This window comes from Bufo gargarizans, chromosome 5 (assembly GCF_014858855.1).
Source record: "Bufo gargarizans isolate SCDJY-AF-19 chromosome 5, ASM1485885v1, whole genome shotgun sequence".
NCBI lineage: Eukaryota > Metazoa > Chordata > Amphibia > Anura > Bufonidae > Bufo > Bufo gargarizans.
In genome coordinates, this window is record NC_058084.1 from 344,043,817 (window position 1) to 344,067,916 (window position 24,100).

Sequence of the window (24,100 nt, forward strand, 5' to 3'; positions counted from 1 at the left end):
TAGGAGAAGAATATTGATGACCTATCCTCAGGATAACAAAAAAAAGGGGGATGACAGCACCCATTGTTTATGACATGTCTTAACACTAAAAATGCAACATTTCGACCCCTAGAGGTCTTTGTCGAGAAGAAGCCTAAGGTTATCAATATCTGATCGATAGGGATCCTTTACCCAGCACTGCCACCCATCAGCTGTTTTAAAGGGAACCTGTCATCAATTTTATGCTGCCCATACTAACGACAGAATAAAGTAGAGACAGGTGAGTTGATTTTTTAGCGGTCTGTCATTTATAAGTTACAAGTAAGTGGTTGCCGAGAACCAGCATCACAATCATTGCAGACTGGGCCTGGAAAAGAGTCCGGCTACCTGAGAAGAGTCCTGGTTATTCATGAATTCCTGCTGATGACTGACCGTCTTCTACCTAGTTTTCTCCCTTTCTCTCTAGGAGAGAACTGCCAGTCATCAGCAGGAGAGAAGGAGATTATGAATAACCAGGACTCTTCTCAGGTAGATTTGACTCTTTTCAAGGCCTGGGCTGCAATGATGATTCTGGTTCTCAGCAACCACTTACTTTTAGCTCATGAGTGACACACCGCTGACATCAGCATTTCTGTCACCAATTTATTATTATTGAGTGAGGTCAGCATAAAGTTGATGACAGGTTCCCTTTAAGAGCCGCAGCACTCTGGTGAGCACTACAGCCTCCTCACAGCATACAAAGTATAGCCCTGTGTTTGGTATTTTTAGCCCAAGCCCATTGACTGGAACTGAGCTGCGCATAGACCATGTGTTCGATGAGCATTACATCACTAGCCTAGAAAGATACTGGAGTGCTCAGGCACTGTGACCTCTTGAGACAGGTGATTGGCTGGGGGGGTGGTGGACCAATCTGATATAGATGACCTATCCTGAGGGCAGACCATCAATATTCTACTTCCAGAAAACCTCCTTTAATTTCTGATTGCACCACTAGCATGGCTTCTTCGTGTTTGTACTTGTTCTCCCCTCTGCTTTAAAGGGGTTATCCGGAAATTAATATTAATGACCTATCCTCAGGATAGTTCATCAGTGTTAGAATGGCGGGGGTCCGATACCCAGGACCTCTGCCAGTCAGCTGTTAGAAGAGGCCGGTGCTCTGTGAGCTTGCAGCCTCTTCATAGACCGTGGGACATCACGATACATCAGTCACATGGCCTAGTTGCAGCTCCGCTCTGTGCTTGGTAAGTGCCCAGAAGGCCACTGCACTCACCAGAGCTCCAGTGAATGCTGCAGCTTCCTGAAAAAGCTGATTGGCAGGACACAGAGACTCGCCCCCTCACCGATGTGAAATTGATGGCCTATCCTGTGGATAGGTCATCAATATTGTTTCCTGGATAATCCTTTTACTTTACCCTTTTGACCTTTAAGAATTGCGACCCGATATGTACTTTTCACTAGAAATCATATACACACTGGTACACAAACCTTTTGAGGTTGCCCCTCAGCTTGACCTCTACATGTAGTTAGCAATCTATCTTTGTATGTTGTAAAGTATTATAAAATGGAGTTTTAGCTTTGGAGCTTCCTTCAGGGAATTGGTCACTGCTGTAGTATTACAGGGCACCCATTGAAGATTCCAAGCAGGGGACCTTTTATGATTTTCAATTGATTTAATAAGCATATAAACAAAGGTTGTCCTACAGGGCAATTAAAGGGGTTTTATATGGATGACCTATTCTCTGAAAAGGAGACAGCGCTCCCTGAGAGTAGTACTTCCTCTTCATCACACTGCCTTTCGTCTCGGAAGCGAGTGTAATTGCAAGCTCTTGCTCTGTTCACTTGAATGGAGTGAGTACTTTACACTACGCCGCAGCTACAGGGAAGACGACATGTAGTGTAACGAAGAGGAAGCTCCGCTCGCCTAGAGCACCGCCTCCTCTTCAAACAACTGATCGGCGAGGGTGCCGATCCCGCCCATCTGATGATGACCTATCCTGAGAATAGGTAATCAATATATACAGTCTGCACAATCCCTTTAATTTAAAGTATAGTGTTACTCCTCTTTAACTCCTTCTTTAACGGAAATTGTAAACAGATTTATGCCGTTGTGTATAGTAGATGGTGATACAATTAGGCGTGTTTGCAGCTTTAGAGTGTCTTTCTATAAACTTGTTATGGATTTATTAACCATTGTATCTTCCGGGCATTTGGTGTTTAATATGCTGTGCTGCCCTATAGAGCTAGTAGACCTCAGCTGGAGCAATACTTTTTTTTTACTTTTCCTCATTTTGAATGCAATAGTTTGCTTATATGTATGAATCCTGTGGTATGTAGACATTGCATTGAGGTAGTGGACATCTGAGTCTACAAGTGAATGGACTGTCAGATAATTGGCTGTTAGCACAGGTTTCAATCTTAAGTGCTTTCAGAGAAAACAAATGAAGCCAAAGCTGACCTAGTTTCCTGACATCTTGCATGGCTGACCGTCTTGAGTGTGCATTTGGAGACTATTAAACATACAGCACATTTATTATGGTTGAACAAGCTTCCTTGATATACTGAAAACGCTTACAAGGTTCTCTCTTCATTCGACATCAAAAGAACTGTTCTACATCTAAGCAATCCTTCACGGAGCACATTTTCTCTCTTGGAAAACGAATCTAAAAGTTTAACGTTTGATCAGCACAAAAATAACGTCTAAAGGAGGATTAGTGTTAGGCTACTTTTACACTCACGTTTTGGGTGGATCCGTCATGGATCTGCAAAAACGGATCAGTTACAATAATGCAACCGCATGCATCCATCATGAACGGATCCGTTTGTATTATCTGTAACATAGCCAAGACGGATCCGTCGTGAACTCCATTGAAAGTCAATGGGAGATGGATCTGTGCCAGATTGTGTCAGAGAAAACTGATCCGTCCCCATTGACTTACATTGTGTGCCAGGACAGTTTCATTAGACGGACACTAAAACGCTGCAGTCAGCGTTTTGGTGTCTGTCTCCAAAGCGGAATGGAGACGGAACGGAGGCAAACTGATGCATTCTGAGCGGATCCTTTTCCATTCAGAATGCATTAGGGCAAGACTGATCTGTTTTGGACCGCTTGTGAGAGTCCTGAACGGTTCTCACAAACGGAAAGTCAAAATGCCAGTGTGAAAGTAGCCTTATAAAGCAGAGTTATTTTTCTGAATTGATTGTAAATCAGGCTATTATATATATATATATATATATATATATATATATATATATATATATATATATATATCAGTTGCCGAATTTTGTAAAAACAAAGGGGCACATTTATTAAGGCTGGCATTTTAGACGCCGGTCTTGATGAGGCCCTGCGGTGGTGGCGGGTCGGTAAAGTTATGAAGAGGCGCAGGCCTCTACATAACTTCGGTGGATCCACTGCTGCTTCTAAATGTAAGACGGCTTCCTTGCTGTCTTACATTTAGACCATTTTCTACACCGAAAACAAGCGTAGAAAATGTTAAGTGAGACTGGCCGGCTATGTCACGCCCCCTCTTTAGACCTGGCATGAGCAGGAAAAAGTCAGAGATTGTGGCGCAAAGTACCTTTTGCACACCAATCTGTGCCAGAAATACACCTAATATATTCTTATTTCTGTTTTTATAAATGACCCCCAAAGTATTTTGATGCTGTTGTCTGCTTCAGAATTGCTCTTTCAAAGCAACCCTCCAATTTAAAAAAAAAATAAAAAAAAAATTCACATAAACTGGGTAATGAACAGAACATGGTGCCTGCCATTTTATCTTTTCAGCTGCACATCCACGAATTCCCGGGCTCCTCTTCTATCCCCCACGATGGAGGCGTACTACACAGTGCATTTTGTAATCCAAGACTCTTTCTGCTGCCCTGAGATTGGCCGGTACTGCTCACATGAGCAGCATCCAAGAGCAGGACCGGTCAAGCAGGAAGTGTCTTGAATACTAATGCATCAGGTAGTTTGAGAAGCTGTGCAGGTACAGTATCTTAGAATCCAAAAGAGCCAGGAAAACAGCGAATATGCAGCTAAAATATTGAAATAGAGGGCATCGGGTAAGTGTTCTGCTCGTTCCTCAATGTGATTCGTTTTTGTTTTTTTTAAAGTGTAACTCTCATTCTATTTATTATTTTTTTGCAATGTATTGTGGCAGTAATACTGACCATTTTTGTAATATACTTTCATTACTGAAATCATACATTTCTATTAGAAAAATAGCTTTAAAGTGGCCCATTTTGAGCCTTAGCAATGGTCCTCTGTCCTTTGTTTACATGACAGTGGAGACTTCCTCAACACTGACTGTTATGTAAACAGAAGACAGAGGAGCGTTGCTAAGGCTCAAAATGGGCCCCTTTAATGCTATTTTTCTAATAGAAATGTGCGATTTCTGTAATTAAAGTATATTACAAAAATGGTCAGTATCCCTTCCCCTACAGATTACAAAAACAAAAAATGACAGTTACACTTTAAATATTTAACCAAGAGTTGCTTTAAGTTGGGTTCCTTTCACATTTTCATCGGAGCATTTCGAGCCTCTGTTGCATGCGGTACTATTCTTTCCACCAAAACAACGTCATACCGATAAGTGCTTTTGTTATTTGTCATACAATGAACTTGGTAGTGTTGTGGCTTCTGTTAGAATTGGAAGCCATAAATAAGATGAGGGCGTAATATTTGTGACCATCTGTCAGTCTGGACAGAAAGCCTATTAAAAACACTGGTCACAGAACACAAAGGTCACCTCTGAAGCCAAACGCTGGCTTCAGCAGTCATATCCCTTGTACTGCTGCAGCCGGGAACATGACCTCATCCATGGCTGGGAAGTGGCCTGGGAAAAATAGTAGGAAGTATGGCTTCTTTCGTTATTTTAGAACATTTTAAGGTGACTGCCTGAGGTTTTAGATAACTTGCACAACATCTTTAGGCTACATGCAGACGACCACGCCATGTTTTGCAGTCCGCAAATTACGGATGCCACCCGTGTGCGTTCTGCAATTTGTGGAATGGAAACAGGCTGCCCATATTAGAAATGCCTATTCTTGTCTGCATAATGGACAAGAATAGGACATGTTTTATTTTTATTTATTTATTTATTTTTTTGCAGGGCTACGGCCCTATTGAAGCAAATGGGTCCACATCCAAGCCGTAAAAAATGCGGCTTGGATGTGGACCCAAACAACGGTCATGTGAATGAGGCCTTAAGCAGGAGTCCCAATGGAGCCCTGAAGACTAAAGAAAATAAATAATGTGCAAAGTCTACATCGGTAGGACTACATCTGCTCTTCCACCTTAATTTACTCCTTCATTTCAAAGAGGTCTTTCTCTTTGCATAATCAAGCAATACACCAGATTTCAAAAATACAAACCACATAATGGAAAAGATACCAATGTATCCTCATTTTAAAACATATATGGAGATTAGTTAAATGTTTTTAATTCTAACTTTGGAGCAATGCAGAGATATGTCTGTAGGATCTATAAGGGTATATTGCTGCAGTGTAGAGGGAAGAAATGGTCTGACAGGATGATACTATGGAGACGACTGTGAATGTTTGGCTTGTACCCCAGCAGTTTATTTTATGTGACCTCTACAGAGTCTTGTTAATGTTTTTGTCTTTCAGAGTAAAGATGGGAAGACGCCTCTACACATGACTGCTATTCATGGCCGCTTTTCCAGGTCACAGACAATAATCCAAAATGGTAGTTGTTTTTTATTTTTTATTTTTTTCCTCTGATACACACGTCCAATTCCTCTGTTTAGACATAAAATGCATTGATAAAATTCTGGCTTTCTTGCAGTTAACGCTATGGCCAGCGTTCTGAATACTGTTTTATCGTTGACAACAGCATGTAAGCAGTATGCCCTCAGCTCCTAAGATCCCCCTTGTTGCGTTTGTCTACTTTTATGCGATTGTTACGTGCCTTTGCATAGTACCACTACTGCTTTTTTTTTTTTTCCATTGAGAGTTGTGGAAATAGTTTAAATTATCCAAAATATTTATATATATATATAAAATCTGACAGTACACTGAGGATCCATCAGATCATCTTTTCCTCTCCTGCCACTCTCAGATGTGCATTATGGTGAATCCTTGGCAGCGTCATCTCTCTATAGGCAGATGGACCCACCAGTGGCTAAACTGTGTATAAAACTGGAAAGTAAAGAATTAGTCAGTCATTTCATATAGCAGTTTTCCCATTTTTAATAGCCAGTGCTCAAAAAATAAGACGTGCCCTCCACATAAAACAGAACTAAATGTGTTTTTTCCATGCAGACAGAAAATACATGTAGATATTCTTGGCCAGCGGTGGTATCTCTACCTCATTCTGCTAGACTCAGTATGAGGGTCACAAGTTACATTCAATGCCCTGTGCCATTTGCAGCAGAGAGATGGTTGCATGCCGGCAGTATCTCTCCAATTTTGTAATGCCCTAGTACATCATCAGAAGGGGCCTGACGCAGGTTTGTAAAGAGCACGAAACATATTTCCTGCGTTATGCACGGACTGCCCCTGAAGATGTGCACTAGTCCTAGCACAAATTATCAGATTCTGCCCAGGGTCTTCTGAGGGTCAGGGACCTTCAGGTCTAAGGGTGTCATTTATCAAAAAATAAAATAAAGAATGGAAGATGACAGTGCAAGCACATGGAGCTCTGTGCTGTATTCACCGTACAGCTCGCAGATAGGAGAGGGGCGCCGAAAGCCTTGGTCGGCCAGTTGACATCTGTGTATAAAAAGAGTGCTGGTACTAGTCCCCGAATCCCTTTTCTATGCTTGACTTCAAACAGCAAACTTCCGACAGAAGTGTGTTTTGAAGTAGTGACCGCCCGTTCGCATGGTGGTGTCGGGCAATATCTCCCCTTTGCCGTTGTGAATCTGCCCCTTGCTTGTGTTGTAGAGGAGTCTGCATTGATCAGCAGTCCCTCCTGGCACGGTCTTAATGTTTTTATTTGACATTTCTTTGGCAGAATTGCCTTTCTGTAAGCTGCCCGTCAGGCTGCTAGTGTTTTTCCAGTTTTATGAGCTACACAAGATAGACCTTCGCTTATTTATTGCTTTGCCCTTTTCTTATTTTACCAGCTTCTGTTCCTCCCTCAGTCTCTGTTGTGGGCATGACATAAATAATTCAGCTTTGCATTTCCCTACTGACCTCGTGAAAATAACTGATAAGGCTTCTCAGAAGACATGACAGCTTGGGCGTTTCCTTGTTTTTGCACGCTGGGTTACAGCGACAATGTCTTTGGGTATGGATGGTGCAAATGATGGCATTAATTAACCGAGAATTTTGTGTGTCAAATATATGGAGGATTTCTCTTCATAGTCTGGAAGCGGGTCTAATACGTCTATATAGATAGAAGAGGATGGGTGTACATGGAAACATGACTTGTATATCTGTTGCTTTTGTCAGGAGTCATTTATTATAAGGCGGAATTAAAAGGTCTGTTCCATTAGGAATAATAGGGTATATACAAGGAGGGAAGGTTCAGATCCTTTGACACCGCACCCCCCCCCCCCTCCCCCCCTCTGAGCGAGATAGAAGAGCCCCTAACAGGCATGGTCTCTGTTTCTAGCTGATGACGACTTCCCTTTTTTGCATATACATACTTTTTCACATGTATTGAAACTTAGAAATCTTACAAAGTTCTGTCTTTTCTGTTGTGTGTGTTATAGGGGCTGAGATAGACTGCGAAGACAAGAATGGAAACACTCCATTGCACATAGCAGCCAGATACGGCCACGAGCTCCTCATCAACACATTGATCACCAACGGTGCAGATACCTCAAAGTAAGTGGCGGTGTGTAGTAAGGTGTGTTCGTACATGGCATAAACTGTGAACAAAATCTGCAGTGTAAAGTGATATCTGCTGCAAATTGGCACTAAAAATGTGCAGGGTGGCGGGAGGGACACTCCACCTATTACGGATCCCAAGATATGACTTGGCTTCAGCTTTTTGTACTTTGGCGATTTGCGTATTGATGTTTGTGCATTTTCTCAATGCGCTGCTTTCTGGTATCATTTATTTATTTTATGCACTTATATAGCACTACTATATTCCGCAGCACTTTACAGACATTAGTATCCGACTGTCCCCAATAGGGCTCACAATCTAAGGTCCCTATCAGTATGTACGGAAAAAGACTGCGCTGCAAGAGGAAAATCTTCTCTGTGTATAAAGTTCACTTTTTAAATCTTCAACTAGTAGAATCACAAGCCACCTCACAATCCAACATTAGTGTGCAAACCTGTGGATGATGAAAACGCACAATGGTGTAGCAGGTTCCAAACAACTAACGCTCCATGTGAACAAATTTATACTCACAAGATCCCTTGTAAGTGAAGGCGTGTATAGATATCGATGGTATCAAGATAGAGCTCTGTGGAAAAGAGGACTATAGCGTAGTATATCACAACACTTAAAATGCCTGCAAACAGATTATACTTACAGGGCTTCACTTGTCAGGTGCGCATATACGATTTTCTGTAGGTCGCTCAGATCCTGGATTACAACCATACTCAATGTCCAAAAACTCTCAAGGGAAAAGGTCACAAGAGAAGTATGTGCGTACCAGAGGTCAGATTGAAAACAATTTAATATTGGTAAAAATTACAGCTAAAACATATAAAAATCAGGAATATAGCCCGACCCGGGTTTCGCGTTGATGCTTCGTCTGGGGCATGGACGCGAAACCCTGGTACGCACATACTTCTCTTGTGACCTTTTCCCTTGAGAGTTTTTGGACATCGAGTATGGTTGTAATCCAGGATCTGAGCGACCTACAGAAAATCGTATATGCGCACCTGACAAGTGAAGCCCTGTAAGTATAATCTGTTTGCAGGCATTCTAAGTGTTGTGATATACTACGCTATAGTCCTCTTTTCCACAGAGCTCTATCTTGATACCATCGATATCTATACACGCCTTCACTTACAAGGGATCTTGTGAGTATAAATTTGTTCACATGGAGCGTTAGTTGTTTGGAACCTGCTACACCATTGTGCGTTTTCATCATCCACAGGTTTGCACACTAATGTTGGATTGTGAGGTGGCTTGTGATTCTACTAGTTGAAGATTTAAAAAGTGAACTTTATACACAGAGAAGATTTTCCTCTTGCAGCGCAGTCTTTTTCCGTACATTTTCGCCAAGTAATAGACTTTTCCCACATTGTCTTCAGACTTGCAGCGCTCGAGGATATTGGTGTATTTAACAGAGACTATATCTTTTTTGCTCCCCTATCAGTATGTGTTTGGAGTGTGGGAGGAAACCGGAGTACCCGGAGGAAACCGACACAAACATGGGGAGAACATACAGACTCCATGCAGATGTTCCCCTTGGTCGGATTCGAACCTAGGACCCCAGCGCTGCAAGGCACCAGTGCTAACACTGGTGTTTTGGCTTTCCGTTTCTGAGATGCGTTCAGGGCTCTCACAAGTGGTCCAAAACGGATCAGTTTTGCCCTCAATGCATTCTGAATGGAAAAGGATCCGCTCAGAATGCATCAGTTTGCCTCCGATCAGTCTCCATTCCGCTTTGGAGACGGACACTAAAACGCTGCTTGCAGTGTTTTGGTGTCCATCTGATAAAACTGAGCCAAACGGATCCGTTCTGACACGCAATGTAAGTCAATGGGGACGGATCCGTTTTCTATGACACAATCTGGCACAATAGAAAACGTATCCGTCCTCCATTGACTTTTAATAGTGGTCAAGACGGATCAGTCTTGGCTAGGTTAATGATAATACAAACGGATCCATTCTGAACGGATGCGAACGGGTGTATTATCTGAACGGATAAGTCTGTGCAGATCCATGACGGATCCGCACCAAACGCGAGTGTGAAAGTAGCCTTAGATTTGAGCTGTAGTTTGCTAAGCTCATACTTTCTTGGAGTCAATTGTTGCCAGAAAACAAGCAATGCAAATTATTTCCAGACAGATGCTTGGATCGAGCGTATCAAACTATAGATGGTTGTCTGGTATTGATCCTATCGACTGCATTAACGTGCAGATCTCGCAGCGGGATCTGTAGAAAAGTATGATGTCTGAGCAGATAATGTTCAGTCATACACATGATGTTTGCAGAGAAGGCTAAGCGTCTTTCTTTCGATGTAGTCAGCAAACTTATGTAAAGTTCTTATAGACCTACAGATACATTTCTTTTTAAAAAGCAACTGAAAACAAACATTTTGGGAGAAAAAATAGTGATGTCAGTGGTGCTTTATGCAGTGCTAAAATGTTGGTTACAACAAAGGTATCTGTTTCAGAACTGGGTAAAATCTTGGCATCTATTAAAGGTTTAGTATTTAATTTATCTGAACACTAAATGTGAACTCTTCCAGGCGAGGCGTCCATGGAATGTTTCCTCTCCATCTGGCTGCGCTGAGTGGTTTCTCGGATTGCTGCAGAAAGCTTCTTTCTTCAGGTTGGTTTTGTGATTTGGGGGAAATATTACCGACACCCCTTGCATTACTTAGAAGTTGCACTCTTATTGCCATATATCAGGGATCAGCAACCTCCGGCACTCCAGCTGTCCTGAAACTACAACTCCCAGAATCCTCCTTTCACTTCTGTGGGAGTTACAAGAACAGCTGAGTAATGCTGGGAGTTGTAGTTTTACAGCACCTGGAGTGCCGAAGGTTGCTGATCCCTGCCGTATATGAATGTCCGAAGGGTGTCCCCTCACAGATCACCATCAGTGCATAGTGCATCAAGATTAGGAACCTTACCTAAATGATGCAATGCAGTCACGTTTTATTGAAAATCCAGAGTCACCAAAGTAATGTGACTGTTTGTTCCCTTACACTAAAGCTTGATGAAGCGTCGCTGAAATTACATTCCTGATGTACCGTGCCAACGCTCCTTGTATTTTATTAATCAGCACATTGGTCTAAAACCATACGTCTGCTGAATTGTGAAGACCTTTCTAGATCTCTTTAATTTAGAAGTTAGAAGTGTACCTGAGTGAGTTGTTTTTTTCACATTGAGTTGGACAGTGTTGCTTAAAGGGAACCCGTCATCACCTTTATGCTGTCCTTAATAACAGCAGCATAAAGTAGAGACAGGTGAGTTGATTTCAGCGGTCTGTCATTTATAAGTTAAAAGTAAGTGGTTGCCGAGAACCAACATCACAATCATTGCAGACTGGGCCTGGAAAAGAGTCCGGCCACCTGAGAAGAGTCCTGGTTATTTATGAAGTCCTGCCCACCTGCTGATGATAGACCGTCTTCTACCTAGTTTTCTCCCTTTCTCTCTAGGAGAGAACTGCCAGTCATCAGCAGGTGGGTGAGAGAGCAGGAGACTATGTATAACCAGGACTCTTCTCGGGTAGATCTGACTCTTTTCAAGGCCTGGGCTGCAAGGATTATGATGCTGGTTCTCAGCAACCACTTACTTTTAGCTGATGAGTGACACACCGCTGACATCAGCATTTCTGTCACTATTTTATGCTGCCCTCAGTGAGGTCAGCATAAAGTTGATGACGGGTTCCCTTTTAAGCAATGTCTGTGTCCTTCCTGAGAATACTTTTTCCAGCTGTTCAGAAAGTATATTACAAGTTCCAGCCATGTTTGTATCACTGGTGCCTAACTAATACCAGGATCCCCAGCCCAGCGAGTGTTCCAGCTTGCATTAGTAACCCCCCTCGGCGCCTCCTTATACTAGGCCGTCATAGAATTTAGCCCAAGACCGCACACTACTTCTTTCTCTGCAATATAAGGCGGTCATTAGCCACAGTGGTCTGGTTTTACATGTCTTAAAGTACTCTGCATGGTGATATTAATTTAATGGGCATCTAAGAGTTATTATTTGTGGTGACAGGTCCCCTTTAAAGGAAGGACTGTAGATTTGCACCCTGGCCAGAGAAGGTACTGTCAGCTAGATCAGATCTACAGATCGGAGGCGGGAAGGGGTTAAACCACCACACATGGTAAATCACAAGATAGTGCCACCTTTTCAGGCCTGGTCATTACGGGGTTAACAAGGTTACAGAACTAAATTTAGGCCACTTTCACTTGGCGGTTTGCTAGTCGGTAAGCCAAATGCCTACAATCTACAGAACCTACAGAGGAGCAGTATAATGGAAAGATTTTTAACTCTCCTGTATTTTGGATGCACTTCTGGTTTTGACCAAAATGCAGCAAGTGGCTTTTCATTGGTCACTTCGGCTTTAGGGACCGGTGACCATCTTCTCCTGCACTCGACTGTACAGTTGGCACTACGAGTACTTCTGCTGTACGAGCATGGCAAAGAATATGCACAAAGCCACATTTGTAAGATGCTTAGGAAGCTTCCTGAAGTGATTTAGCACTTTTTCGAAAACGGTGCTCCTGTTTATCCGTTGTCTTCCAAAACCCTGTGTTTTTGTGTCTTTTCAGATTGACTTGACAGTTGGCATTTAGTTTCAGTAAAACTTTAGTGTAGTCTGAAATGAAACCAAATGGAAATACAGGTTTCATGCAGGAAAATAAAATATAAAGTGGCTGAAATATACAGTATATTAATATGCAGAGCTTACCTTGTGTGAGTTGCCTAATAAACTGTCTTTTGTATTTTAGGTTTTGATATAGATACTCCAGACGACTTTGGCAGGACCTGTCTTCATGCTGCTGCGGCTGGAGGGTATGCTGCCCTTCTTGGGTTGTATGTGATGGTCATAATAAACTTTAGGGTACTTTCACATGTAGGTTTTTGCTGCCGTTTTGCGTTATTAGTGGCCTTTTTTGCATTTGTATTTTTGGTGCATTTTTTTGCAGTAAGAAGCCAGGTCCTGATGTTAGCCAAGGGTCTATGGGAAATACAAGACGCAGGACACACGTGTGCCATTGTTAATTGGGTGTTTTTAATTTTTCTGGCTTCTTTTCAAAAACACTGCTTGCTGTAGCTCTTGGAAAATTTTCAGGTGTTTTTACATCGTGTACTCTATAGGGGGCCAATGGCCCAGCCTCTGCCACTTCCAAGAGGTAAGAAACTAAGAATGGCGTAAAAACGCTCGTGTGACACAATTTTGTCACACAGGCATTTATTAAGTCTAAAGAAATAGTCTTGCAATTTTTTTATTTTATTTTTTTACACCAAAAACTGGTCTAAATGACCCTCATTATTTGCAAAAAAAAGGCTAAAAATATGCATACAAAAAACAAGAAAAAGCACAGATGGCCAAGAAAAAAAGTAATGCATCCACTTTAATCTACCCTTTATTTTTAAAGGGATTGTCCAGCAAAAAGACATTTATTTCTTACCCACAGGATCGATGCTAAATCACCTGATAAACATTGACTGCTGGGTGCCTGTGTGACCACAGCTCCGTTCAGAACCTCCTCACTGCAGTTGTGCGGTGAGGAAGAACGGGGGCTCGGGAACCATGTTCTAGTCATCAGTGGGGATCCCAGCAAGCAGACTTCAAAATTATCAGTGTTCTTGTGGATAGCTAATAAATATATAAAAACCCTTTACAAAATGCTTTCTGATAATTTAGATATCGTCATAGATAAATGTTAGGCTTCGTTCACATCACCGTTCAGCCTTTCCGTTCTCCAGGCAGGAAACCGGAAAGGACGGATTTGCCAATATAACGGAGCCTAGGGCCCCCATAGACTATAATGGGGTCCGTTAGGTTTCGCTTCATAAGAAGATTTTTGAAGCGGAGACAAATGTCCTGCATGCACAACTTTTGTCTCCGCTCCAAAATCTTCTTCTAAGCGGAAACCTAACGGACCCCATTATAGTCTATGCGGCCCGTGGGCTCCGTTCGGCTCAGTTATGTGCCGAATCCGTCCTTTCCGTTTTCCTGTCCCTAAATGGGGCAGGAGAACGGAAAGGCTGAACTGTGATGTGAACGAAGCCTTATCTAGACAAATTATGAGTAAATTTGGAATTGGTGATTTCTTCAGAATTGGTTAAAACATATTTCTTTTCAGGAACCTGGAGTGTCTGAACTTGTTGTTAAACACAGGCGCAGACTTTAACAAGAAAGACAAGTTTGGGAGGTAAGCGTTTATTATACACTTGCAGGGTTTTTGCAGTTTTTGGCCCTTTCCTGACATTTTTTCTTCATTGCTTCCTCTGGCCAAAGATTCATGTTATGTCTTTGTTTAGCCCAGAGTAGACACTGCACTGTAGCACTTACATAGCAGTAGTCATTTGCATGCAGACTGTCTCCTCCATAGCACATAATAAATTAATGGGCTGTCAAATCACAACCGACACCTTCTGAAATCAGTTTTTTACCCAGCCCCACTGATAAAAATGACCACGGCTGATCCAGTTGCTTAAAGAGGTTGTCCAAAACAGCACCACCCCTGTTTATGGGTTGTCTAGTATTGCAACTCAACTCCATTGAAGGCAATGAGACAGGCAGACTGCGGACAGGTTTGATGCTGTTTTTGAATGAAAGAACCCATGTCCTTCTAAGCACTACCTTTTTAGATTTCACACATGTGTAACTGCTATGCATAAGGCCTCATGCACACCTCAGGATATGTCTTACGTTCTGCAAAACATGGACGCCGGCCTTGTGTGTCCTGCTTTTTTCTGTTCTGCACATACCACCCTATTGTAAAAATGCCTATTCTTGTCTGCAAAATGGACAATAAGACACGTTCTGTTTTTTATTTTTTGTTTGTTTTTTGGGACAGACATACAGATTTGCACAGCACACGGGTGACATCTGTGTGCTGTCGGCATTTTTTTGAGGGCCCCATAGAAATGAATGGGTCAGTGTGCAAACCACACACGGTCGTGTAAATGAGGCCTAGGAGAGGCCTAAGTCTGCAGCAAAATACCAATTTCCATCACATTAAAGGATAACTGTCATATTTTTTATTTATTTTTTGCTAAAGTGTAGGGCAAGTGATGGGTAACAATTTTGCAATAGACTTTATTTAGCCAAAACATTTATTTTTGGTAGAAAACTGGGGCTGAAATTGCCCTTAGCAGCACTCTTCAAAAGAGCGTTGCTAAGGGCCATCCGTCCATTAGAAAAGATGGGCTGTGCAGCCAGACGCTATGCTTCTGCCTCCCATGCTTCCCTGGGAGACAGAAGGTTGGGCACAGGAGTCTTAGGAGATAAAATTACATTTATATTTCCCCTTTCTATGCAATCTAATGCTCCGTAACATTCACTGACCTGTGATCCCTGTGATAATAATTCATGAATCAGCCGCCGGAAGTAGAAGCACTGTGCGCAGTGAGCCGGCTGCTGCTTCATGAATTATTATCGCAGGTCAGTGAATGTAACAGAGCATTAGATTGCATAGAAAGGGGGAATATAAATGTAATTTTAACTCCTAAGACTCCTGTGCCCAGCCTTTTGTCTCCCAGGGAAGCACGAGTCAGAAGCACAGCGTCTGCACAGCCCATCTTTTCTTATGGACGGATGGCCCTTAGCAACACTCTTTTGAAGAGTGCTGCTAAGGGCCATTTCAGCCCCAGTTTTCTACCAAAAATAAACGTTTTGGCTAAATAAAGTCTATTGCAAAATTGTTACCTATCACTTGCCCTACACTTTAGAAAAAAAAATATATATATAATATATGACAGACTGACCGATTCATTTCTATGGGGCCTCAAAAAAATGCTGACCGCACACAGATGTCACTTGTGTGCTGTGAAAATCTGTATGTCCGTCCCGCAAAACAAACCGCAAAAAAAAAGGTTAATATGTGGCTTAAATGCACAACACAGTGGGTAGTATTTTAAATTCTGTGCGGTCTGTTTTTCTCCCAGACCCATTTACTTGAGCGAATGAGTCACGCGGAGAAAATCGGAGCAGCATGGTGCATTCCACAATGTTCTCTGCATAGAGCGATGGTCTGTGTGGTCACTCGCTCATATGCATATATCCATTCAACTGAATGGGTCAGTGTTCAGTCGGGAGCGCTGTCCATTGTAAAAATCTGACGGCACCCGTCTGCCTAAAAGGAGCCGTATGCTTACCATTAATAGCGCCGCGTGCCAGTTATATACTGCAGTCCTATTGAAATTATTCTGTTTTAATTTCTCATTGAATGAAGAACTCCACTTCACTATGCCGCTGCCAATTGTAACTATCAGTGCCTGTTTGCACTTGTGGGATCTGGAGCCAGTGTGAATGATCTTGACGAGAGGGGATGTTCCCCCCTGCACTATGCAGCTACATCAGACACGGATGGCAAGTAAGTTCTGTTCATGCCACTATGAATTTGCCTTTGTATTACGTCTGATCCGGTTAAGCGGTCTCCTAAAGATGCCAAAGGTAGTGGAACTTCATCACATTGGTCTCTTTCTGTTGATTGGAGACGAGGGGTGTCCTAGGCTCTTTCTCGGTCACGCAGCCTGCCACATTCACAAAGAGCCACTTGTCTTGGCTCCTTACTTGGCTCTTTTTTTTCACTAGAAGTAATCTCGGCAATACTGAGGACGTTTTGTGATTAAAAGGGCCGCTCGATTCTGTTTTCATGGAAAAATATGCTGTACATTTCCACAATTTGCCTTTTGCGGTTTTTTTTTTCTTTTCCTTTGTGCGGAGTTTTAGTAAGACCAATTTTATTTTTTTTCTTCCTTGAAGCCCTTTTATGGAAACACATTCTTGGCATCCAAATGAAATGAACATAATGATCACTTTTGTGTTTTCGGAGACAGCACCCCAGTGCGGTGTCTTGCTAATTATTCAGGGAAGCGAGATGAGGGAGTTAGGCAGCGTAATAGAGGCCAGTATGGTTTTCAAGGCATGCACTATGCCGACTACGGTCGTCTCCAGTCAATGTACGGTAAAATATCCAAACGTTATTAATTCTCATCATTATAGCTCTTGTTCAGTTGGACTCTAGATACATTTTGGACAATAAGGGGTCATACACATGAACATATTTTCTTTCCGTGTCCATTCTGTTTGCGGACCGTATGCGGAACCATTCATTTCAATGGGTCCACAAAAAAAAACAAAAAAAAAAACAAAACAGAAGTTACTGTGTGCATTCCGTTTCCGTAGGTCTGTATTTCCGTTCTGAAAAAATAAATATAGAACATGTCCTATTATTGTCTCCATTACGGACAAGGATAGGACTGTTCTATTAGGGGCCAGCTGTTCCGTTCTGCCAAATACGGAATGCACACTGACATCCGTATTTTTTGCGGATCTGTTTTTTGCAGACCTCAAAATACATGAAAATTGCTAAAATAGGAAATATCCTATTTTTGGACAGCCATTATTTACTGTGCACATGCTTATAGACTTCTGTCGTTTTGAGAGCGGCTGTCATACGGTTGCTTTTCAGTGTCGTGTGAATTTACTCTTGAGTAATATCAGACATTTATACTGTAATGTCGGTAACCCATGAAATTTTACAATCTAGCTCACGTCTGCGTTATTAGAGCTGCACTTGTGTTAACCTTATGAAGAAATGCAGGTGCAGCGACATGACGTGAATCTCTGCCTCTCCTGTTTAGACTTGGAATAGCTCGTTGCTGCCACCTAGTGACTAAAGTGCAAATTATAAAATGAAAATGGTAATATTTAGCACTGATACTCAGATGTATATTGACTAGTTTTACTTCTCAAATGCAAGTCTTTTTTGGAAATTTTGGTGACTATCTATCTGTTATTTTTTTGCATAAAATGTATATATGTGAAAATTTTGTTTTGCGGTGTAATACTTGTGAGATCCTAGCCCAAGCGAATGACTTTCATTTCATGCAAGTATTTTTCCCGTTTTATTCAGGTGCCTGGAATACTTATTAAGAAATGATGCAAACCCGGGAATCAGGGACAAACATGGGTACAATGCTGTTCATTACGCGGCTGCCTATGGTCATCGTTTATGTCTAGAATTGGTAAGTGTATAGCGTTACATTATGATATACTTGTGGACAGGGGTTATAATTTTTAAGTATGTCATTTTGGTTACTGTTGGACATTAATCGTCTTTACATGTGAGATTAACACCTTGACAGTCTAGTATTCTCTTAAATCGTCCCATATCTATTTGTTTGGCACAGATTGTTCAATGTGTCTGGTATATAGATTTTTGCTATTTGTAACGTTTAAGAATTCTCCAGATCTTCACTCAGTAGTGGCAGTTATTCACAGTTAAAGCAGAATATACAGTAACATAGTTAGGGACTTTGTAAGGAATTTAATATCTGTATTAAGTTCAAAGATCAAAAACAAACATAAGAACACATTTATTCTCCGAAAGGTAGTATGAGAAGGATAAGCTGATTTTATTCCTTAATTTTTACAGATTGCTCGAGAAACGCCCCTAGATGTCGTAAGTAAATCCTTTTGTTGTTGTACAGAAATGAGATAAGATGATATTACAGCAAACCATCTGATCGCTGCTGGTTTAGGCCGCTTTCACACAGTGTTTGATCAGTGATTTCCATTTGTGATTGTGAGCCAAAACCAGGAGTGGAAGCTACACAGAGAAACTCACCTAAAGAATTATTAGGAACACCATACTAATACGGTGTTTGACCCCCTTCTGCCTTCAGAACTGCCTTAATTCTATGTGGCATTGATTCAACAAGGTGTTGATAGCATTCTTTAGAAATGTTGGCCCATACTGATAGGATAGCATCTTGCAGTTGATGGAGATTTGAGGGATGCACATCCAGGGCATGAAGCCCCCGTTCCACCACATCCCAAAGATGCTCTATTGGGTTGAGATCTGGTGACTGTGGGGCCATTTTAGTACAGTGAACTCATTGTCATGTTCAAGAAACCACTTTTTCAGTCTTCAACAGTCCAATTTTGGTGAGCTTGTGCAAACCTCCCTCCCCTCTAGGGCATTGGAAACCTCCCTCCCCTCTAGGGCATTGGAAACCTCCCTCCCCTCTAGGGCATTGGAAACCTCCCTCCCCTCTAGGGCATTGGAAACCTCCCTCCCCTCTAGGGCATTGGAAACCTCCCTCCCCTCTAGGGCATTGGAAACCTCCCTCCCCTCTAGGGCATTGGAAACCTCCCTCCCCTCTAGGGCATTGGAAACCTCCCTCCCCTCTAGGGCATTGGAAACCTCCCTCCCCTCTAGGGCATTGGAAACCTCCCTCCCCTCTAGGGCATTGGAAACCTCCCTCCCCTCTAGGGCATTGGAAACCTCCCTCCCCTCTAGGGCATTGGAAACCTCCCTCCCCTCTAGGGCATTGGAAACCTCCCTCCCCTCTAGGGCATTGGAAACCTCCCTCCCCTCTAGGGCATTGGAAACCTCCCTCCCCTCTAGGGCATTGGAAACCTCTCTCCCCTCTAGGGCATTGGAAACCTCTCTCCCCTCTAGGGCATTGGAAACCTCTCTCCCCTCTAGGGCATTGGAAACCTCTCTCCCCTCTAGGGCATTGGAAACCTCTCTCCCCTCTAGGGCATTGGAAACCTCTCTCCCCTCTAGGGCATTGGAAACCTCTCTCCCCTCTAGGGCATTGGAAACCTCACCTCTCTCCCCTCTAGGGCATTGGAAACCTCTCTCCCCTCTAGGGCATTGGAAACCTCTCTCCCCTCTAGGGCATTGGAAACCTCTCTCCCCTCTAGGGCATTGGAAACCTCTCTCCCCTCTAGGGCATTGGAAACCTCTCTCCCCTCTAGGGCATTGGAAACCTCTCTCCCCTCTAGGGCATTGGAAACCTCTCTCCCCTCTAGGGCATTGGAAACCTCTCTCCCCTCTAGGGCATTGGAAACCTCTCTCCCCTCTAGGGCATTGGAAACCTCTCTCCCCTCTAGGGCATTGGAAACCTCTCTCCCCTCTAGGGCATTGGAAACCTCTCTCCCCTCTAGGGCATTGGAAACCTCTCTCCCCTCTAGGGCATTGGAAACCTCTCTCCCCTCTAGGGCATTGGAAACCTCTCTCCCCTCTAGGGCATTGGAAACCTCTCTCCCCTCTAGGGCATTGGAAACCTCTCTCCCCTCTAGGGCATTGGAAACCTCTCTCCCCTCTAGGGCATTGGAAACCTCTCTCCCCTCTAGGGCATTGGAAACCTCTCTCCCCTCTAGGGCATTGGAAACCTCTCTCCCCTCTAGGGCATTGGAAACCTCTCTCCCCTCTAGGGCATTGGAAACCTCTCTCCCCTCTAGGGCATTGGAAACCTCTCTCCCCTCTAGGGCATTGGAAACCTCTCTCCCCTCTAGGGCATTGGAAACCTCTCTCCCCTCTAGGGCATTGGAAACCTCTCTCCCCTCTAGGGCATTGGAAACCTCTCTCCCCTCTAGGGCATTGGAAACCTCTCTCCCCTCTAGGGCATTGGAAACCTCTCTCCCCTCTAGGGCATTGGAAACCTCTCTCCCCTCTAGGGCATTGGAAACCTCTCTCCCCTCTAGGGCATTGGAAACCTCTCTCCCCTCTAGGGCATTGGAAACCTCTCTCCCCTCTAGGGCATTGGAAACCTCTCTCCCCTCTAGGGCATTGGAAACCTCTCTCCCCTCTAGGGCATTGGAAACCTCTCTCCCCTCTAGGGCATTGGAAACCTCTCTCCCCTCTAGGGCATTGGAAACCTCTCTCCCCTCTAGGGCATTGGAAACCTCTCTCCCCTCTAGGGCATTGGAAACCTCTCTCCCCTCTAGGGCATTGGAAACCTCTCTCCCCTCTAGGGCATTGGAAACCTCTCTCCCCTCTAGGGCATTGGAAACCTCTCTCCCCTCTAGGGCATTGGAAACCTCTCTCCCCTCTAGGGCATTGGAAACCTCTCTCCCCTCTAGGGCATTGGAAACCTCTCTCCCCTCTAGGGCATTGGAAACCTCTCTCCCCTCTAGGGCATTGGAAACCTCTCTCCCCTCTAGGGCATTGGAAACCTCTCTCCCCTCTAGGGCATTGGAAACCTCTCTCCCCTCTAGGGCATTGGAAACCTCTCTCCCCTCTAGGGCATTGGAAACCTCTCTCCCCTCTAGGGCATTGGAAACCTCTCTCCCCTCTAGGGCATTGGAAACCTCTCTCCCCTCTAGGGCATTGGAAACCTCTCTCCCCTCTAGGGCATTGGAAACCTCCCTCCCCTCTAGGGCATTGGAAACCTCCCTCCCCTCTAGGGCATTGGAAACCTCCCTCCCCTCTAGGGCATTGGAAACCTGGACTGTCTTAGTGAAACATCTTTTTAATTTTGTCGGCAAAAATAGGCAGTATAGGAGAAAATAGCAGTTTTCCCGTCTGGTTGCTGTTCACAACAGACATCATCCAGGCTGAAGACTCAGCCATTTAATTGAATAGGAATCATCAGATGAGACTTTCCGTACAGACCAGTGGTCTGTTGTGAGAAAATCGCAGCATGTTCTATTCTTATATATTTTCCAGGGAAAATGGTGCACACATGAGTGTGGTCAGTGTGAAAACTCTATTTATTTAGTCATTTTCTTTTAGGTTGTGATCATTTTAAAGGGACTGTCGTTACTAAGGCGAGATGAGACACAGTCCCGACCACCTCCTGGCCAGGAAACTGCAGAGCGCTCAGTCACTCGCTGTTTCAGTACCTCTCATTGCCATGCATGAGAGCTAATGACAGTGTAGCACAGCAAGCTATGGTGTTTCCCGAACTCAGAAATCGCATAGCTTGTTGTGCTACACGGTTTCCGTAGCTTTACTGAATGTCCTCTTTGAGTCTTTTTCAAGTTGCGGCCAAATGATCACACTGGTGCTTCCTTTTTCTGAGATGGTGACATGTTCTTCCATCATGTGTCCAGTCTCTGCAAAGTCACTTCACCAATGCATGACATCAATACCTTGCTGTTCGTAGATCTGGATTAACAGAGGTGGCGGCATTCAAAGTGTATGGTAGGACCCACCGCACATCAGAAAGTGAAGCAGAAGCAATGGCACACGGATACCAGTGAAAAAAATGTATTTGATTAACTTACACCTGCATAACTTTAAGAGCCTTAAAAAAAATATATATATTTAAAGAGGACCTTTCACTACAGCATAAACTAATTATATCAGTGGGCAGAGCGGCGCCCAGGGGTCCCCCTGCACTTACTAGTATGCCTGGGCGCCGCTCCGTTTGCCCGGTATAGGCTCCGGTGTCTGCGCTCCCTCTGACTGATTTCTTGTAGGAGGGGTGTCCCTTGCTGCAGTGCTGGCCAATCGCAGCGCACAGCTCATAGCCAGGCTATGAGCTGTGCGCTGCGATTGGCCAGTGCTGCAGCAAGGGACACGCCTCCTACAAGAAATCAGTCAGAGGGAGCGCAGACACCGGAGCCTATACCGGGCAAACGGAGCGGCGCCCAGGCATACTAGTAAGTGCAGGGGGACCCCTGGGCGCCGCTCTGCCCACTGATCTAGTTAGTTTTTAGTTTATGCTGTAGTGAAAGGTCCTCTTTAATGTACAATAGGAAACTAAATGATACGAGTACTACTTCTTAATGTTATGATCACTGTTGATGAACCGATTGTTAATGTGCTTTGTCATTTTCATTCAGCTTATGGAAACTTCAGGTACGGACATGCTGAATGACGCAGATACCCGTGCACCCATCAGTCCTTTGCACTTAGCTGTAAGTTCTTCAAGATCAATATGAGTTGCTTTTGATATAAAAAAAAAAAAAAAAAAAAAATGTGGCAATGTTTCAGAAGGTTCTTTAAGACGATTGTCTAGATCAGTGATGGCGAACCTTTTAGAGACCGAGTGCCCAAACTGCAACCTAAACCCACTTATTTATCACAAAGTGCCAACACAGCAATTTAACCTGAATACCAATATAGTGTATCTTCCATGTACTTTATCATTTAGCTATTATAACTGCCTACATTCAGTGCTCTGACTATGCCGTTCATAGCGAGCGAGCCCTGCGCTGATGAAGGGCAGGAAAAGTCTAAGGCTTATTGGTACACCATAGACTTTTTCCAGAGGTGCGAGTGCCCACAGAGAGGGGTCAGAGTGCCGCCTCTGGCACCTGTGCCATAGGTTCGCCATCACTGGTCTAGATGTTCTAGTTCTGATTGCTGCTAAAGCGGGATCTACAGGTTATTGAGGGACCTTTTATTAAAGCGTTTACTCCACAATTGTAGACTTCAGTTTCTGGTGCAGTTTATTTTTGAGACATCTGCTTGTTAATAATTTAGGCGCATGTAACGCCAGCACAGGGAGATAAAGACTGGCATGTTTAAGGCTACATTCACACGAACGCGTGGATTCGCAAACGTGGATACCGGGCCATATGCATTCCGCAATTTGTGGCCTGCACATTGCTGCCACTTCCATAGAAAATGCCTAATCTTCTCTGCAATTAAAGACAAGAATGGGATGTGCTCTGTCTTTTTTGCGTGGCCACGGAAGTACGGATGCGGAGAGCACACAGTGTGCTGTCGGCATCTTTTGCGGCCTCATTAAAATGAATGCGGACTTATTCATACGGTCATGTGAATGGACCCTAAGTTCAAGGGTTCACTTACTTTTACTTTCTGCATTGTGGATGTTCAGTTAGGCCCCTTTCAGACGAGTGAGTTCCACACTCCGGACTCGCAGCGAGAGTATGCAGCAGCTCCCGTCCTGACCTCCCAGCACTGCTGTGGTTGCGTAGCATTATATGGATTTATGATGCTATGTAACCCTTCGAGTTCTGGAATGTATTGGATACCACTGACAGCATTATGTTTTCTGGGCAGAAAAAATTTATTACCTTCACATGGGAGATGTAGTATGTCAGCACGGCCATTACACAGTCGACGGAGCCTCGTGGTTCGTCCACTGTTTGTTTTTGGTGGCTTTTGAAAACGGCTGATGTGTGGGAGGGTTTCAGACCCCCACGGATCTTATATCGACAGCCTATCTGGAGGATGAGTCATCGTCAGAAAGCTAGAATACCCCTCTGTCAGATTGTCACAGTTGTGCTAACTTGAGTATTTCTTAGGCTACTTTCACACTAGCGTTGTTTAAATCCGGCGTTCAATTCGGACCTGGAACTGCCCGCCGGATCCGGAAAAACTTGTGAAAACTGATTACATTTGAATCCTGATCAGGATTTTGATCACAATGAAAAAATGCATTTGAAAAAACGGATCCGGATTTATGGACTTTAATTATTTTTTTTTTCACATTTTTCGGGTTTAACATGCAAAAGCCGGATCTGGTTTGACTGAACACATGGCACCGGATCCGGCATTAATGCAAGTCAATGGGAAAAAGGCCTGATCCGGCGTTCAGTCAAAGTGTTCAGAATTTTTGGCCGGAG

The 24,100-nt window shown here is 43.6% G+C and overlaps 1 protein-coding gene across 8 annotated transcripts in view; it reads left to right on the plus strand.

The window, feature by feature from the left end:
* The window catches only part of ANKRD28 (ankyrin repeat domain 28), a 146,596-nt gene that overhangs the window by 94,034 nt on the left and 28,462 nt on the right, over positions 1–24,100 (plus strand). For 6 of the 8 annotated variants that reach the window (XM_044294927.1, XM_044294921.1, XM_044294923.1 and 3 more), the window contains exons 9-18: positions 5,608–5,686; positions 5,786–5,836; positions 7,659–7,773; positions 10,326–10,408; positions 12,540–12,603; positions 13,902–13,970; positions 15,996–16,136; positions 17,682–17,793; positions 18,204–18,230; positions 22,349–22,423. In XM_044294927.1, the coding sequence (XP_044150862.1) occupies positions 5,608–5,686; positions 5,786–5,836; positions 7,659–7,773; positions 10,326–10,408; positions 12,540–12,603; positions 13,902–13,970; positions 15,996–16,136; positions 17,682–17,793; positions 18,204–18,230; positions 22,349–22,423 (816 nt within the window). The remainder of the gene's footprint in view (positions 1–5,607; positions 5,687–5,785; positions 5,837–7,658; positions 7,774–10,325; positions 10,409–12,539; positions 12,604–13,901; positions 13,971–15,995; positions 16,137–17,681; positions 17,794–18,203; positions 18,231–22,348; positions 22,424–24,100) is intronic. The other 2 variants (XM_044294924.1, XM_044294926.1) reach the window with 1 other exon arrangement.